A 19,607-nucleotide genomic window follows, 5' to 3' on the forward strand; every position below is an offset into this window, starting at 1 on the left:
AATATGAGCTTGAGCCTGAGGTTGGGGTTGAGGATGATGATAACATTGTTGAGAGGGGTGACCATGAGAGTGACATTGTGATTCCGGTTGGGCCAAATCAGCAAGGGGCCCAAACTAGTTCCACTTCCATGGGTACTAGTTTTATACTATCTGGTACTCCATCTACTGATTGCCCCTCCCCAGCTTTGGCACAGTGGGCTAGGGGTAAGTTTGATCCAAAATCTCCTTTAAAACAATTTGCCACTAGAATAACAAGCGGACAAGGAACAGGTGGCACAAGAAAGTGGAGATGCAATATTTGTGGTGAAGATTGGTATGGTAGCATCACTAGAGTGAATGCACATTTCCTCTTTTGGATAGGTAAAGGTGTCCAACCATGTAAGTTTTTGGGTGAATCCACAAACTTGAAGATTAGAATTGAATTCAACAAGCTTTGGGGAGTTCCAGAGGACTTGGGCCTTCCAGTGCCTACTATGGCTGGTAGGCAATAGATTCAGACTATACAGGAGGTGCATGAGCAACAAATACAGGGGCAACAACACCGACGCATGTCTTCTTCTAGACCACAGCATAGAGCTTCATCTACTTCATTGCCAGGGGCAGCCTCCGTACCTTCCTCTACTTATAGCTCTATAGGTGTAGCAGCAGTTGAGACGAGCAAGGGGAAACGCAAGGCACAGTCTAGTGACAACAACCCTATAGCAGAATTGTTTGCAGCCCAGACGAGAGAGAAGTTAGATGCATACATTGGGAGAATGTTATTTGCTAATGGCGTTCCACTTCACATTGCTCGGTATCCTTAATTTAAGGAGGCATTTCAGAAAGTAGCGAAGGCGGGATTACCATCATATGTGCCACCAGGTGAGCACAAATTGAGGACTAAAATCTTGGATGATGAGTATGCCAAGATTGGTGAGTCCATGGAGACCATGAGGGCTGTTTGGGAGGAATCGGGGTGTAGTGTTGTCATGGATGGGTGGACGGACATTAGACACCGTCCACTCATCAATGTCATAGTCACATGTACAGAGGGCCCATTCTTTCTTAGGGCAGTTGATTGTTCGGGGCATCGAAAAGATGCTGATTTTCAGTTTCAGATTCTTCGGGAAGCCATTGAGGAGATTGGGCCACAAAATGTGGTCCAACTAGTGACAGATGCAGCTCATGTGTGCAGAGCTGCAGGGAGGCTTATTGAGGCCACATATCGGCATATTTGATGGACTCCTTGTTGTGTGCATGCTATGAACAATGCTCTAAAGGACATGGGGAAGATTAGTTGGATAAAGGGAGTGGTGAGTGATGCTAGAGATGTGCAGATGTATATCTGCAACCACCACACCTCACATGCACTATTTAGGAGCTTCGCCAACAAGGAGTTCTTGAAGCCAGTTGAGACACAATATGCATCCTATTTCATTCTCTTGGAGAGAATGCTTGATTTGCAGGAGCCACTGCAACTAATGGTTATGACAAATGAATGGAATAGGTGGGATGGTTCCAAGTCAGAGCAGGGGATAAGGGTGAAGGATATAGTTAAGAGTGATGTATTTTGGAGCGATGCAAAATACATTGTTTCTATTATTAGGCCAGTCTTTGAGGTGATCAGGTATGGAGATGGGGATGCACCCACACTTGGAGAGGTGTATGAGTGCATTGATTCTATGCTTGGGCAGATGAGGGTAGTTGTGCGAGAGGACCCCACATTAGCCTTCTACAATGATCACATTCGGCCTATTATTCAGCGTAGATGGGACAAACTTAACACACCCTTACACATGGTTGCATATGCATTGAATCCGAGGTGGTACATGACTAGGCCTGGTAGAGTTACACCACTTCACGATGATGAGGTGATTTCTATTATTATTATTATATAACACTTGAAGACTTAGATTCTTATCATTTTATAAATTAAAATCATTTACATTACTAGTATCTTGATTCTTCTATTTGCTAATAATTTGTACTTTTTAAATTTTTTCAGGTGAAGGAAGGGTTCTTCAAGTGCATAGACAGGATGTATGACCTTGAGACAGCAGCTAAGGTTCGCATTGAGTGGACCAAATTTGCTACTCTTAGGGGTTACAAACAAGCGGCAAAGGCGGATATCAAGACTATGGCACAAAAGGATCCCATTTTGTGGTGGTCAGCTTATGGACTGAAATCTACAACCACCACACTAGCTATTCGTTTGCTGTCCCAGGTACTTAGTTCCTCAACTTTTAACTTTTCATTGTTTATTGTTCAATGATCATTGTTCAACTTCTAATTCCCAAGTCTTACATTAGCCAATTATTTTTCATCTCAGGTTTCTAGTTCCTCAGCTTCTGAGAGGAATTGGTCTACATATAGCTTCATCCACTCTCTTAAGAGGAATAGACTTACCTCTCAAAGAGCAGAGAAGCTAGTGGCTGTACACAGTGTGTTGCGTATCAATGACCGCACCACAAGTGTGTACAAGGAAAGCCCAGCATCACGATGGGATGTAGAGCCTGAGGAGCCATCCCAGCTTGATGAGGAGGATGCTTTAGATCCAACCACAGGGCTAGTTGGTGTTCCCTTTTCAGCTCTTGATCTTGGAGAGATTGATAGTTCCAGTGGTGATGAGTTTCAACCTCCAGGGGATGATCATTGATCATTGATCATTGATTTGGCATTTTGATTTGGACTTTTGGAGACTTGTAGTTTTTGTTTGCATTATATACTTATTTTGATTTCATGGTTCATGGTACATGATACTTAATTGTAATCATCTTTATGTCATGAGTCATGACTCATATGATCATTGATTACTATTAGATAGTAGAATCTAGATACTCATACTATTGATCTGAAGACTGATATATAGACTAATATTTATTATTTCAAATAATTTCGGATGTTCAATGTTCAATGTTCATTGTTTGTTTGTTATAACTTATTTCATCATGAATCATGACGTTCTAGTTGAAAACTTTAGTGCAATGTTCAATGTTTTTTACATCTATGTATCTTATATTGTATAATTGTAGTACATCTTTTCATAACTAGCATTTTAAGTATCATATGTATAATACATACACCCTTGCTCCCTTCGCCACCCCCCTGTCCCCTGCCGCCGTCCCCCCGCCGTCCCCTCGCCGTCCCCAAATCAAGGTCCCTCTGTCCCCCCGTCTCGGAAACTTGTCCCCCCGTCCCCCCGTCTCCTAGGGCGGTGTAACTATGCTACTAATAGAAGTTGCTTTATAAACCTAGCCTAATCAGGCATATTAGGCCTATGCAAGCTGTCAATGTTAGGGAACTTGTATTGAGAGTTAAGAATTGGCACTTTTGGGCCTAGATAGAACTCCATAAAGGGTATCTAGAATGCCTATTAGTTTGAGGAGCCTTTTGGAGAATTTGAAAGTTATGTGGGTAAAACAGGTTGGACAAGGTCACTAGGAAGTAGGATACCTAAAGAAGCAAGTGCACTGTATTGGACTAGGAGATAAATTATATTGGTTGGAACATGTTGTATGGGAGGTACTTATATCAATTCCAAGATTTCAAGGCCTCATATGCAGTTGGGCGTATTTTGATGGTATTGGGCCATTTAGCTAGTTGAGGTCACCTAAAGGGTATTGGGGTTATTGATGGTTTGAGGGTGTTTGAGATTGAACCAAAACCTATTGGAGAACAAAGCTAGTAGGAGAAAGGTTGTGGAAGTGAACTTGTTCAAAATTTCCCATAATGACGTCGTAGAGCCCATTGTAGAGGTTTTTTGAGTGACTAATCCCTTAAGAAGTGTTTTGAAGGTTTAGCTCTGCATTAGATCTGTTATGATCCTCTTCCCTTGCACTTCAGGCTCTATAGGACCAAGGCAGGTTGGCCTATACCTTAACCTTATATGTTGGTTGAATGCTTATATGTATGGTGTTCAAATGACATTGTAAGCAAGTAGTAGGTTGAGAGAATATATATGAAAGTGTTTCCAATCCAATTCATGCATTTTATTAGAGCATGTTTTGTGTCGTGAATTCTCAATTTTTTGTTATCATCAAGTGTTTCATATTCAAGCTTATGTGTGTTGTTGCTACATATATATGTAGCTTGTTTTTCATGCATTTCTATGCTATGGCCGCATTCATCTTAGTAAGTGTTATGATCACCATATGAATGTTGGTCTGCCTTTATTGTTCAATATTGTTAAAAGATTTTTATTTTGATCCATATTTGTTTGTGCATTGAGATTTTTTCGAAGAAAATTTGACCACAGAGATAAATATTCTATGTTTATACCTTTGAATATTGATTGTGAATTTTTGTTGCATCAATGGGAATCGTGTATCCTTTTAGCATTGATCTCTACATTTCTCTTCATGATAGGTTGATTTTATGAATTATTAATAATCTCTCTTGATTGCAGGATGGATTGAGAAGTAATGGGAACATTGCTTGCAATCATGGGATTGAATTGACAAAGTTGTTATTATGATTAGTTTCTTTGAAGAGGAAGTAATGATATTCAGAGGGAGACTATTCGGCTACTGTTGGCTAAAATTTTTGTATGTTATTGACTACGAGTTACAGAATTGTGACTTTTGGCAACATTTCATGAGATTTCTCTCTCCTCTCAGCAATAGGGGAGGCTCCCTTCTTATTGCAGGTGGCTTCAATAGGAACTTAATTGAAATTACAAAAAGGATGGTTCTCTTGATCAATTCTTCTTTTTTCAGGAATGATTTGCATACAACTATAACTTTCCAACTTAACAAATAGTGCCTTATTGCTATGACAATACCGGTGACCCTAGAATTGACGTAAGAACAACACTAGGGATAGTAGTTTACTTTTTATATTTTGTGAAATGAAAACAGGAACCCAGAGTCTCATGCATTCATCTCGAATAAAGACTCAATTAGAATAACCAATAAGGCACAAAGTCTCTTACTTGATCCTCTCAAATTCAACAAAAACACTTACAATTGAAGTCCAAAGTCTTCAAATCTAAGTGATTACAGACCACTACTATCAATTACAATTTCTCCTCCTACGGCACAAAGTCTTCAAAAGTTCAAATTGGCTCTGAATGTAATAGGCAACTCAAAGTCTGCACGATTAAATTCAAATCCTTCTTGATAAAAGCTCTGAAACTCACAATCAATACCTAGAGAATGTCGTCACATAACACCTTGAGTCAACACAAATTTTGAAAGCAAGTTGCCTCTTTTATTGATAGCAATTTAGATATAAACTAGCAGATTTTTTTTGCCTTTCCAAAAGATGATTATTTATAATGAGCTCTGTTTTTTATATAAGAAAATAGGAGAGAGAAAGATGGAGGGAAAAGGGGAAATCTTCAACCACGTTGACTTAATCTCTAACAAACTCCTAACAAACTAATTTGACTTATTTAAAGTTGCATATCTAATGCAGTTGCAACTTGATTACATGAGTTGATTGTACAGGGACATATTACCTTTACTTGCAATATAATTGCTCTTTGACATGTAATCCTCTTGCTATTCTCCTTAAAGCATATGAAAATCTGGTTTGAAGTATTCACACGATATCAATGAGCTCTCCAAACATCTGCAGGGACTTGAGGACAATTGTAGCATCTAGTTCACTGGTGTGTTGCGAGATCATTCTAACCTTCTTGAGTATGCTTGCTACTCCAGATATGTCTTTGTTACAAATATCCATTTGATTTTGCAGATTCTTCAATAAATACTTCAAGCTTGCAAATGTATCCAACACACTGATGTTGAAGTCATCCACTTCAAGCTGTAAGCGGGGATGGCCTCTGCGAAATTTGCGAGAACCTCTTGATTCTTGTGTCCATTATCTTTGGTGATGATTTCGCATGATAGCCCTTTGAAAGCCTCTCTGATCATGCTTTCTTGTTTAGTTATTTTGGCTATTGTTGCTTTTGCATCTTTTACAAGTCCTTGTAAAACTTTCTCTTTCTTGGTCATCACATGTGCATAATAATGGTACATTTCAATAGACATGATGACTTTGTACTCACACAAGACGACCAAATTAATCTCCATCATATTGTTCTAGGCACCAGGATTTTGTCTAGCAACTCGAGTTGATGATTAAGTGACTTGAGAATGTCATTCAATCCAGTAGTAGTTTCTTTCCCATTTGCTGGTGTAACTTATCTCGACATTGTCGAATGGTGTGCTTGCACAACTGTCACATGAAAGTTACATAGTGTATGAACATCGTCATGCGAGGGGTCCATGGCAAGCTTTTGATGTAAAAACATGGATTTTAGGCAAGGTATGGATAGGGAGAATGGATGAAATGATTGTGGACAGTGAATGAACAAATGGGTCAAGCTCAGAATGACTCAAAAATGACTAGAATAGCCAAAAACGTTTTTTTTTTTGGAGTGGATTGCATATATGTGGATAGCATTTAAAATGTGCTATAATGTAATGAAATGGAAATATAACATACTTTAATAGGTGTAAGTCATACTATGTATCTGGCAAGCATGTGGGAAATTCTTCTTCATCCATAGGACAGTGTATGGAGGTTCATGAAATGCATATTGGTCGGACTTGCACTTGCATTCTCATGAGGGGAAAAGAGGGACTTGCTTCCATATTTGAACAACAGTTTATCCCCGACTACACATGCAAGTAAATGGGACCTTGCATATGCAACTTGAAGAAGAAGACGGAAGAAAAAGAAGTGACAACATATATACAAAAACATGTAAATCTGAAAATGGAAATGATGAGACTTGCATACACAACACAAAAAATATATACAACAAAAACCTTATGAAAAATAACAAGGAATCATACCCTTTTATCAAGAGGCAAGAGAAGAAGTTGTTTTAAACACTTGTGAAAAATCTAAAAATGAAATTAGAGAGATTTCTTGGATTTAGAAAGATTGCAAGATGAAGTGTTAAATAGACTTCAAATTTTGACTCGATCGAGATGAGTCAAAATTCGTAGCATGCCAAGTGTAGGAAGTTAGAGCAAAAAATTGCATCATTTTAGCAATCGTTTTGACCAAGCAGTTTGCAACATGCAAAGAATTTGGAAGAATATGAAGTGATTTAGAAGACTTGAATGCAAGCTAGGAAGGATGGGAAATGCTTTCAAACTTACCTTATCATTTGCTGTTTTAATGATGTAAATTGCTCAAACTAGGGCATTTTTTAGTAGAAACATGCCATAGATGGGTTGAAAAATGAAGAAAACACTCAAGAAACTCCATTTTTGAGTAGCCCAATGTGTTCTTTGGGTGATTTTAGGCAAAAACTACCCTTAGTTAATAAAAACCAACCAAGAAATGCTCAAGATATGATGAGCATTTGAATGTTGGAAAACCCCTTTTTGGTGAAAAATGCCCAAAAAGGTGAAGTTTTGAGAGCCAAAAACATGTGTTGTGGGGCTAGAAATTGCCGCTTTTGGGTGTTTGATAAAAAAGTCTCATGTTATGAAGTAAAAACACACTTTTTGGTTGCATTTGCATGTGAAAAATGTGCCCAAAAACCCTCCAAATGAAAGCAGCAAGTTAAAATTGAGATTTCCTTGTGCAAATGCATATATTATAATGCATGCAATGTGCTCCAAAATAGCGACTTCATGCTTTTCATTAAGGACTTAGTGCAAAACACACTTTTGGAAACCATTACATGTTTTTGAAACACATGCAATTGTGCGAAAAATTGCCACTTTTCCTTGGTGGGGTTTTAAAACATGAAAACACATTTTAAAATGCATGTAGTTGGGCCAAAAATGCCACTTTGGCTTAGGCTAAGTGAAATGGGCTTTTAAACATTACATACACATACAATTGGGTCCAAAATCGCCACCTAGTGGATTTACATGTTAGTAAAACATGTATTTTAACTTAAAAAGTTCATTACGTAGCAACTTTAAAAGATGCATATGTAATGGCTTAGAAAAACCCCATTTAAAGGAATTAATATATATAAAATAAGCCTATACATGCAACAACATATGTAAATGAATTAGATTTTCTCACGTACATTAATTGAATAAGCTTAACATATGCAAATACATATTAAAAACCCACTTAACACATTAAAACGTGTTATTGCATATGAAAAGTCCATCTAATTTAATGCTGGGACTTATAATTTACTGTAAGTGGGTTTTCACATAATGATTTGCATGTTGATGTATGCAATGTGTAATAACAACCCCACTTTTATGCACTTAAGTTGTCTTATGAATTTATATTTAATATTTGACTATACTTTTTAATAAAGTCACATGAAAAATAGCCTAGAAATAGGCTATTTTCATAAAACATAAAAAACTACAGTGAAATCAACTCAGAATGAGTTGAAATTTTACAATGGACCACAAAATCCACTTTAAATGTAAAATGTAATTTTATATCGTCCAATTGCCAACGAAAAGCCCACTTTTATGAGGTTTTTGAATTGAGATAGGCAATTGTCCTGAAAAACCCTACTTTTTCCCTTGTAACTTGAGGTGGACAACGTCAATTTGGACCTAAGTGAGCTCGAATCGAGTGGAATTCCAAGGGCTATTCAGCTAAGGAAAAAACAAAAGCAAAAACTATTTACAACATAGAAAAACAAAGAAAAGATGTGAAAGTTTACCAAAACTCGAGTGTTTGTAGTGCGAGAAGAAAAAGTCTTACCAACAAACAATTGGGGATAATTTCAACGGAAAACCTTCACAAGAATACATAGATAAGACTACACAAAGAACAATCCAAAGATAATTAATTGTTTTCATGATGCCTCATGAATGCGTTAAACAAAGAGGATTAGATGTCCATGAGAAAATTTCGTAGGGTTGCCTCAATTTTATGATGTCAAAATTGGGGACAACTACTCAGATTTAGAGGGAGCTTGCGTGACAGAGGGAGAATTAAGCTTGTGTGGCAATATGACTACTGAAGCTCCTTGTTTGGTCAACTTGGAATCAACTTTCTTATTGTGATAATTAAGCAGTGAGAATGTTGCTCCTACTGGGAGGGAGTCTCTATTGAGGGAAAATCTCAACCTTGCCTTTACATGTTAATATTGCATTCTTCTTTGGGATAAGTCTTAAGTTGGAAGCTCTCATTCCATCCTTTGCAAGTAGCTATGGTGGATCCACCCTCTCCAAGTAGGCATGGTGGAAATGCATTCTTCTCTGGGAGAAGTCTAAGGTGAAAGCCCTCATTCCATCTTCTTCGAGTAGGCATGGTGGAAATTTATTCTTTTCTGGGAGAAGTCTGAGGTGAAAGCCCTCATTGCACCATCTGCGAGTAGGTATGGTGGATCCACCCCTCTGTTTGTAGGCATGGTGCAAGTCATGTGTGTGACTCTTATGACTTTAATCTTATGCTTTTATGGTTTATCCTCTAGAAGTAGCTATGGTAAATAGTGTTAAGTTGAGATAACAATGTTTTATTGAGAAATTGTTATTTACATTTTTTTATTGTAGCTATGTGTACCTACCATACTAAAGATCTCCCTCCTGCTAAAAGGGAGTGTTAAGATCTCCCTCCTGCTAAGATGGAGTGTTGAAGACTATAACTGTGATAGAGATCTTTAATTGTTAGAGACGAGATTTGTGATGATATTTTTTATAACCAAGTGACCATGACGTGGCATGTAAGGTGTATTAGGCATGTCTCATCCTAAATATCTGACATTAATATGAATAGACATGCAACATTCAAAGAGACACGCGTTTAAAAATATGAAGAGACTTGCACTTGGAAAATGAAGAAACTTTCGCTTATGATAATGAAGAATCGCTCAATTATATATATATATATATATATATATATATATATATATATATATATATATATATATATATATATATATATATATATATATATATATATATATATATATATATATATATATATATATATATATATATATATATATATGAATGCTTTGTGTGATCAACATTTTCTTCACTTCAAAGCATTGTAATTGTACATTCTTATTTCAAAAAGGAGATTTTTCTTTTGTGGTTGGGTTTTCCCAACCAAGTTGGAGGATTTCCCTAGGATAAATGTTGTGTCTTTATGTGCCTTTTTTCTTCTTCTTTTGTTTATTGTTGTTTATCTTTGTTTCTGAGCTAAGCATTGACAAAGGTGAGACTTTAACTAGTCTTTGCTTCACTATCAAGGGCTTGCTTCTAAGAATGTGGGGATGATTTTCTTATTGTTGATGTTCATTCATAATGAACATCATTGATTGAAATTAAATGCTTGCAAGAAGGCCTAAACTAACTTTACACTAATACTTATAATTAACAAGGATCAAAAGGTATGGACGCTAGTTTCACCATAGTTCACCAACAACAATTTCTTCCATTCATTTACTCAACTATTCCTACTCAACATAAATAAAATCCTATTCTAAGTGAGGAAATGTAGAAACCACGCAAGTTTATAAAACTTCTGGAACATTCACAACAATAATAACATTGAAGAAAGATTAATTTTGGTAGGCTTTATGCCAACAATCACTCAAAATCTCTCTTTACAAGTGAGAAGGCCTAGCATTTTATAGGGAGTTCAAGTACAATGAATGACCAAGACCGATTCAAGCTCAAGAGCCGAGAGTTATCCAACAAAGCATTAAATGCTTCATCAATTAGATAAAAGCACCACCTTGTGGACCAATGAGAAAATTATATTGCTTTTATTGAACTATAAAAAATAGGTCAAGTAGAGACATTTGGTGGACTAAACATTTACAATTGGAATGATTTGATTGGATAGACACGTTCAATTAGAGTCTTATGATTAGTTGTCTACAGTCCTAAATTGGAAGCACCTAATTAGTGTAAAATAGCCACCCTTAAGTTTATATTTATAGAAAGATCTCATATGACACTTAATGGGCACCTAATTTCGAATATGGGTCCTCTTTCATTACAATCTTGTTAAAAATTGACATCAGCCCTTATTTCTAAGTGTACTATATTTATCCTCCAATCTTATAATTCATTTCATCACCTAAGCCCCATATCACCATTTCAAGAAAGTAGACACATTCACCTACATTTATCCAACTTATCTTTTCTTTCCTTTCCTTAATCAACGTTATGGCGAATTACAACACTATTCCATGAGGTTTTGTCTTTCATGATTTCCTTTTGGATTATTGTGTTAAGTCAAAGCTACTGCATTAACATTTTTTATTACAGTGAAGGAAGCAATTACATTTCCAAGGAGAAAAGTACATTGCCTTGAAATACATATCCTTATGAGGATGAACCAATATGAAAATCCATTTTTGGTAAAACATTAACTCCATTTGATGTTCACTTGTAATAAATAGAGTGGGTGAACTGTGACAAACGAATTTTCTTAACTAAAAATAATAGAGTTATACTCTGAATTAAAGTAGGTATGAAAGTAATACTTAAACTAAATTACCTAATTAAACATCTTTAAGTCCATTTCATGGGAAGTTAATTGAATTAACATTCAATTGAAATAACTACCAACTGGATTAACTGTTTCCTATCATATTTACAGAAAGAAACTTAAATCATTATCTCTAATTCTATGATATTCGATATTCACAAGAGGAAGTAAATGCATAACAAAGGATGGAGAAAGAACATACAAAATCTAACTGTAGAGTTTCAAAATGGTTGTGCAAGCCTCAGCTTTCAGATAAGACGAGAAGCATTAGCTTAGGCTTAACCTCCCAACTGTAGACCATATTAATCCCCACACAATCTTTTGGTAAGAAAGGTCCTCCCTAGCTCGAGGCACTATTAGTCCAGCGATTTGAGCAATACTGGTGTCTAGAATGTCTGCTCAGTTAAAGACAGACATGTCTGATTAACTGGCTCCACAGACATCATGTGATGTATAGAAGGCAAGCATGCGTTTAACGACCTCGGTCAAGGTTTTTGTATGGATTCTAATACCCGATCACCACCGCTTGACTTGACAACAGGGTAAATTAAATGGACATGCATGAGCTATTAAATGGTTCTTTAAAAGTAATAAAATTATTATATCAAATCTGATTCTATTTTCTTGTTCTTGTAGAACTTTCTTCCACCTCTTCACCCTCTTTCTTGCCCAACAAGCTGGGTGAGTCCTGGGTGTCTAATCATAGAGGATATCAATTCATTTGCTGAAACTTAGCCTATGGAAAAACAATATATATTTTAGTACTGGTACAAGACAACCCTTGAGACTCAAGAAACTTTAGAGGATATAACTCAAATCTGAAAAGACTAGCTGAAGCAAAGAGGAAACCCTAACACAATATGTGGATTTGGTTCAGACTTAACATGATGAAATAATTTGGTGAGCTTGATCGAATGTACTATTTGATAGACTTAAATTACATCAAGGTTGAGCATCATTATTTGGAAATCCTTGAAACTATTCTTGTATTTATACTTTTCAAATGCTACACTTGTAGTACCAAAATAAGATTAGGAGAACTGATCACATAAGCTTATCAATGAAAGAAATGGATCTTTGCTTAACTCTGAATGGCCAGCTCTTGAAGTCAGCTTCTCAAATGCGGATTCAGGTTTGAAGACCATACAAATAAAAGGAAGAGATGCTCATAATTTAATCAATATCAGTCGCAGGAAAAAGGAAATGAAATAGAGAAGAGGGAACAGAAGTAAAAGTCCAAAATCGGCTGTTTGCCCTCCAACATATGCTCGAACATAAAAACATATGGAAATGATATAGAAGGCTTAAAGGGGGCCGCGACTCTTGGTAGCAGTTATAAAAAAAGATAACTGGCTTCTTGGTTCATTGGTTTTAAAAGAAGATGACGAGTGTGCTCCTCGTCTCTTATAGAGACTTATAATTATTCGAAAAGAATTTGAAGATCCCCTAAGTGAAAGAATAATTTATATATATATATTCACACACACACACACACACACACACACATATTTTCGAATGGTGACATCATATATTATTTTGTCCAAGGTTATACCTATTAGGATACACATCTAAATACATGAATACTTGGGAGATCATTTTATCTTCATATCCGCTCAAGGTATATGCATATTTATGTATACGTATATTAATAGAGATGAGCTTGTATAATTTAATACTATGGTGGCACCATACTTTTATACGTATGTGCAAATACATATATATATATATATATAATTTTCAAGTGATGAGAATGCCAACATAAACCATTAAAGGTACGTATTTTGATTATGTTAAAATGTTTAATGTTTTATTAATTGTCCAATAGCTCATTCGTGTCCAATGAATGTACTCTATTATGCAGTCGCTAGGTCCTTACCAAGATAGCTAGAGGTCATACTTGTCAATTGGACAAATGGACTAAGGTACTGCGCCATTTCGTAAATCCCATTAAGCAATGCTTCTCCCCTTCGTCTGCTCTTGCAACCACTTGTGCAACATTTTCCACAGTAATAACAAGTTCCCATGATAAATCCATATCAACATATAACATAGATAATAGTAAAGAAATTAGTTAATAACCATCATGCTGAAACCAAGCAACTGCTAACTACCATCATCAACATATGACAAGTAACGGTTAACTACCATCATCATTAAACGACTATACATAATAATTGATAACAGCCAATTTCATATGAAGCAATGGTTACATATAACTACCCTTTTTGCATGAACAGGGAAAAACACTGGTTTTTATCTAATCAACTCAACGGCTATAAATTTTTTAAATAGGTCAAAATTTTGGGATGTAACATGAATTCAATCATGTCAAGCTGGAACCACTTGATTGGGTGCTACCTCAACATGCTTATCTTGTAATCTTTGTTTCAACTCCACTTCTTCATCGTTGTACAATTTTTTTTGCATCTTTAGCAATATTTGTTGCTACTAACACTACTACCCTTCAGTTGATTGCGATGGCTCATATTCCCAAGTTACTTCATCTTTATGAGTGTCTGCATCCTCCCCATTTTGGAAATCTTTTCATTGAAATGTTGTTGAAATTGTTCTTGACATCTTGGCCTTGATCCTTCTTCCTAGAACATATATGTTGGGAAACTTACAATTTTAGGCTTGCCTAGTCCATGAGACGTGTATGTTTATAATTGGATCTTCATCCTTGGTTTCCAATAAATTTGGAAATACAATATTGATCATTGTATCAATGATGGTCTTTATGGGATATTGAATTTTTTTGCAAGGCAAAATGAAGTGAGGTATCTCATAATGCTTTCCCCCATAGCATTGAAGCTGTGATGTCCTTCCTTCATGTTGCTTTTGATGTTGCCATGATATATCATTAAAGCTTTGCTCTTGTACTCTTCTTAGACTTGGTCATTTCCTCCTACAATCATCTCCAATTCAAGTGGGCATTGATTCATGCAAAAAAGAAAACACTTATGTTAAGATTTGAAGCATTTCATGATAAAAACATATTTTTGCAATGAATCTGATTTAATTTCTGAGTTCCCTAGATAATGCATTAATTTATACTTAGAAAACATGGTTTACCCTATCTTAAACATCATCCCATCCCCATTCATGCTTAAAGTTCTTCGTTACTGATGTTAAAATCTCCTGATTTATCCAAAGAAATTGCTTAGATTTCTGCTACAATTTGCATTCCTAGGGCAGAATTCTGGTTTTTGCATCCTATTTGGCAGGGCTTTATGCCTTCCTTTTGAAGATGCTGGTATTTGTCCTCCAATCCTTGAAGATGTTGGTGTTTGTCCTCTAATTTGCCTCTTAATGAACTAATTTTCTTTTCCCCCTTGGCCGGCTTGTACTTGATCAATTTCGCCTTGCAATGTGTTAAAATGATAGCCTTTGATGTTCTTTATAGGCTTCCCATGGAGAGTCACGTCTATTAGGCTTGCAAGGCCAAACTCATGTTGCATTCAAACGCTTAAATCATGACCTCCCAACAAGCCTACCACTGCAGCAACTAAACCTTGGATTTTGCAAATTCACTTCTTCAAGTGAGCCAACTTGATATGTATTCAAATTTTCACCTTAATTCTACCAATTTTATTAACTTTGTTATTTATCCTTTGAGAGGTTGGAATTTCGATTAATCATTTAAGCAGCTTCGCAGTATGCATGAGAGTTTCAAAGGTGATTGGATTTCCATGGGTTGTAAAGTATTTCTACACAAGGAAGATCGGAATTTCACCTTGCTTAGGATTTTGATCAATTGAAATTGGAACTATGATCCTTTTTTCAATTTAGTTCACAAGCTAGGTCGGAATTTCTCCTTGGTTTAGCATTTTATCTTCAAGTGCCTATCATAAATTCACCGGTTGTTAGGACACATTGCCTTATGTAGATTGGACATCCACATGCTATGAATTTTCATTGCATACTTGATCCAATTTCCAAACTCACAAATGATTTCCCTCAAGGAGGTTGGATTTTAACCTCTAATAGGGATTTTTCTAACAATTTAAATCATAATCCTCATAATTGTTAAGGATTCTAAGTTCTAACCAAGGTAGGGGAAATCTATTAGGAGTCAGAATTTTTCTCACAATACAAGTTGGAAATGAGCAATTGATTAAGAATTTCATAAGACTTGCTTCACAAAGAACTTAATCAAAATGATGATCAAACTTAAGCAATTACAACTCCATCATAGGGAATTTCTATCAATTGGGGATTTTGATTGAAACAATAAGCTTTTCTTAAATTGCACAAGGAAAAGTTCCCAATTGGGGTTGGAGATTCACAATTTGTTTGGACAAGCTTTCAATCAAAATTCCTATGGTTTCTCAAAGTTATCATCTAAGCATTGGTTATGAACATGAGCTTGAGGGATTTTTTTAAAGTTGAAGGTTGGAAGTTTGCATGTTGTGAGGATGATGTGGACAAGGTTATCGGTATTCCACAGGTGCTGGGAGTTTGACTTGTTGATTGGGAGCATCCTTACACTTTCATTCTTTTACTGCTCAAATGCTTCACTTCTCGCTCCCTCCAACCTCTATGTTGCCCGAGTTTTCTTACCTGAGACTTGCAAAAATATTGGTAAGCCAAGACCTACCTAGGCAAACCACAAAACTGCCAAGCAAAAAGGTTTCGCATGGTTGTCCATCTGCAATGGGGTGATGGAGTGAAAAGATCACAACATGTACTTTGACTTTGTGCGAGTATTTACATATTTACCCAAGAAAAGACTGTTTAGGTCTTCACGTTTTGCACGTTCAAGCAGAGAGGGTGATAAATCTTTATAATTATTGCAGAAAACTAACAGAGGCGAAGATAACCTTTTTTGAAAATCTGAGAATCGAGTTTGAAAAATCTAATTTGGGAATCTGACTTTGATATCATTAAAGTTGAGGAAGATTACACTTTTTTAATTATAAATTATCTTGCATTGCTTTACAATATTCCTAATGTGTTTTTGATAAGAAGTATTTTCAAATGTAAATTGAAATGACAAAATATTTTAGATTCTAGTATTGATTTGTGGCTTTGCCAGTGCAAGTGAGCTCTATCATTCGTAACTTATTTCTGATTTTGCTTACTGTTTGGTGTTGCAGATGATATTTAAGGGCACCAAAATTTCACATTGGTCATTGGTAAACTTTGCTCGAGGTGTCCCTGCTGGAGCAGTTAAAGAATTTTGTCAAAAACTACCTGACCTGTGTAAGCAATATGGTGTGGTAAGTCAATGACAGGTTGATTATTGCACCACATTAACACATCAACTGTATACATATTCAATTTCTTTTAGAGATGGTTATCTTTTATACAGTTTAAGCTATCCTTTTGATATATTGGGTTTGACCATTGAGGTTAACCTTTATCATGGTACTTGAATTATCTGCAGAACATGAATCCTCTACCATCAGCACCACCTGCAGATGAGGTACATGGAAATGTTGATGGTGTGGTAAGACATCTAATGCGGATTTGTATGGATAAAAACAAGAGTCCTCTTGAACTGATTATGTGCATTATGCCCCAAACAGACAACAAGCATCTATATGGTTTGTAATGTAATTCTGTCAAGATTTTAGATTGTTTTTAAAATCACCAAATGAAAAATAGATCGTCACCACGGAACACTATACTGATTTATTTTTGGCATCAATTGTAGCTTCTGTAAAGAAGATTTGTGAATTGGACTTGGGGATTTGGACTCAATGTTGCTTGGCGGACCATGTGAAAAAGTGTAAACCTGAATACATTGCCAATGTTATATTAAAAATAAATGCAAAGGTGGATGTTCCTTCCGAAGCAAATGATTTTTCTATCTTAATATCATCTTTGGTATTAACTAGAATGGACCATGTGAAAAAGTGTAAAACTGAATACATTCCCAATGTTATATTAAAAATAAATTCAAAGGTGGATGTTCCTTCAGAAGCAAATGATTTTTCTATCTTAATAGCATCTTTGGCATTAACTAGAATAATTTGACAATTGTTATTAAACAGTTAGGAGGGCAAAATTCACTATTGGTTGATGAGGAGAGGAAAAGTTTACCTCTTATATCGGAAGTACCTTCACTAATCATTGGTGCTGACATCTCACATTCAAGGATTGGAGATGATAGCGGTCCATCAATTTTATCTGTAAGTATCTAAATTACAAGTTTTGTTTTGTCATCAGGGATTGTTGTCTAAAACATAATTTAGTGTCAATGCAAAGAGCCACTAATGGGAATGTTATCTGTACCAATAATGTCAAAAGATTGCTGCAAGTATGGACTGGCCATCTTTCTCTAAGTATGAAGCAATAGTTCGCACACAAAAACGAGGGTCTGAAATATTTGAAGATCTATACTGGGAGAAAGAGGATGAGCAGGGCCGCAAACAAACAGGAGGGTGTTTCAAGTAATTTCTTATCTGACTGAATTAGTTAATTATTTTATATTGTTATTGTTAATGTTATGCAAGTTTTAAATGCACCAATTACATTTGAATTTGTACTGGAAATGCCCTGTCATTTATTTTTAAAGAGCTTTCTTGCTTCTATAACTTATTTGATTTGTCGATTTGTATTCCTTTATTTTATTATTATCAATTTTATCTTTTCTTTGTCTTTCTTAAATATGTTTGTTTGTGTTTGTTCGTTTGCATTCATGTTTTTCTTTTTTTCCTGATTTGTTTAGTGATCATAATTTTATTATTCCTTTTCCATATTCTTTTTTAAATTTATAATTATTTTACTTTTCTAACACACACAGTTTTTCTTTTTAACTCCTTTCTAACGATTAAGATTTAAAAAATCATTTTCTTTTATATTATTTTGACTTTGTTCTTTATTTTTTGTTTCCTCATTTATTGTACATTTTTCCATGGCTTTAGTTTTCATTTTTTGTGAGCTATTTTTTTCCTTTTTAAATTTTCCAGTTTCTTCCTTTGAACGACGTGTCTTGTCCAATTTTCCCTTCCAACAGGAAATTGTTCATTTGTATTTTTTACACAAAACCACAATGTACCAGACCATGACAATGCACTGACTATAATAATTGACTCTAATACCATAACAAAGTTTTGAAGTTTAAACTCTTATGAACAGTGAAATTAAAAATCCAGATCAGCTTGTATCCATGTATCTAAATCATGATATATTTATTGCTGCTGTCATAATGCTATCATGATTTATTTATCAGTAAACATTTTAATGTTGTTTTTCTTCAAGGGATGTTTGGCCATTAGATAGATGGGTTAAGTTTGTTTGAAATGCCCCTATATGCCTTAGGGATGCCCCCCTATAAGTTTCATGTCATCCCCAATTTTATGGACATGTTTTTGAGCATTTCCAAATTTTCTCAGTTGGGAGTACAGACCCAAAAATCCTCTCATCCCAAGGTGACTTAGGGAATGGGGATGGTTGTTTGAAGTGTTGGGATGCATACTTGTGTCACACCAGTTTTCTTGCTTTGTTCTTCTCCCGATTCTATTACGTTTGTGTAATATGGTCTTATGATTGCATAGAAGGTTGACTCCTTATGCTCTATGACATGAACCTTTTTGACACCTTTCCAGGCACAATTTTCGATCAGCCAACTAGTTTTTGTAGAACTTCATATGACCTGCTTTACAACAATAATGGCATGTGATAGATTTCAGATTCTGATTCTTCATAATTGTAAAGTTTGTTGTGTCCTTTCTATATAGTAGAATTGTCCCCTCATCCCCAAAAGCCCCTAAAGTCCCCTCATCCCAAGGTGACTTAGGGAATGGGGATGGTTGTTTGAGGTGTTGGGATGTGTGTCACACAAGTTTTCTCACTTTGTTCTTCTCCCTATTCTATTAGGTTTGTGTAATATGGTCTTATGATTTCGTAGAAGGTTGACTCCTTTGAATGCTCTATGACATGAGCCTTTATGACACCTTTCCAGGCACAATTTTTGATCAGCCAACTACCTTTTGTAGAAGTTCATATGGCCTGGTTTACAACAGTAATGGCATGTGATAGATTTCAGATTCTTTGAAGAATCGTGAAGTTTGTTGTGTCCTTTCTATAGTGTAGAATTGTCTTTGCCTTTGTCCTTGGTATTTAATGTTTGTTCATGTTGGATGTGTCCTTGCTGCTAGCAAACTACTTACATTTATCCTCTTGTAATAGCTTATTGCACAAACTATCAAACTTAAATTCAACATTGCGCAGAGCTGATACTGAGATCTTCATTGAAGTGCTCATAGGCTTGTGGTAAGCTTTTCAAAGTA

At 35.7% G+C, this 19,607-nt stretch overlaps 2 protein-coding genes across 10 annotated transcripts in view; both read left to right on the forward strand.

Annotated features, from left to right (window-relative positions):
• The window catches only part of LOC149532930 (protein argonaute 1-like), a 63,461-nt gene that overhangs the window by 37,011 nt on the left and 6,843 nt on the right, over window positions 1-19,607 (forward strand). For all 9 annotated transcript variants that reach the window (XM_089807042.1, XM_089807037.1, XM_089807045.1 and 6 more), the window contains 5 exons: window positions 16,467-16,589; window positions 16,757-16,916; window positions 17,027-17,148; window positions 17,367-17,504; window positions 17,623-17,765. In XM_089807042.1, coding sequence (XP_089663168.1) covers window positions 16,467-16,589; window positions 16,757-16,916; window positions 17,027-17,148; window positions 17,367-17,504; window positions 17,623-17,765 — 686 coding nt within the window. The remainder of the gene's footprint in view (window positions 1-16,466; window positions 16,590-16,756; window positions 16,917-17,026; window positions 17,149-17,366; window positions 17,505-17,622; window positions 17,766-19,607) is intronic.
• On the forward strand, window positions 1,907-2,886 carry LOC149532933 (uncharacterized). The gene is made up of 2 exons (XM_089806940.1): window positions 1,907-2,203; window positions 2,309-2,886. Exons 1-2 carry the CDS (start codon window positions 2,018-2,020, stop codon window positions 2,633-2,635), a joined length of 513 nt encoding a protein of 170 aa, XP_089663066.1. The 5' UTR covers window positions 1,907-2,017; the 3' UTR covers window positions 2,636-2,886.

Source organism: Cupressus sempervirens, chromosome 10, assembly GCF_028749045.1.
Source record: "Cupressus sempervirens isolate cs-2001-9-10 chromosome 10, ASM2874904v1, whole genome shotgun sequence".
NCBI lineage: Eukaryota > Viridiplantae > Streptophyta > Pinopsida > Cupressales > Cupressaceae > Cupressus > Cupressus sempervirens.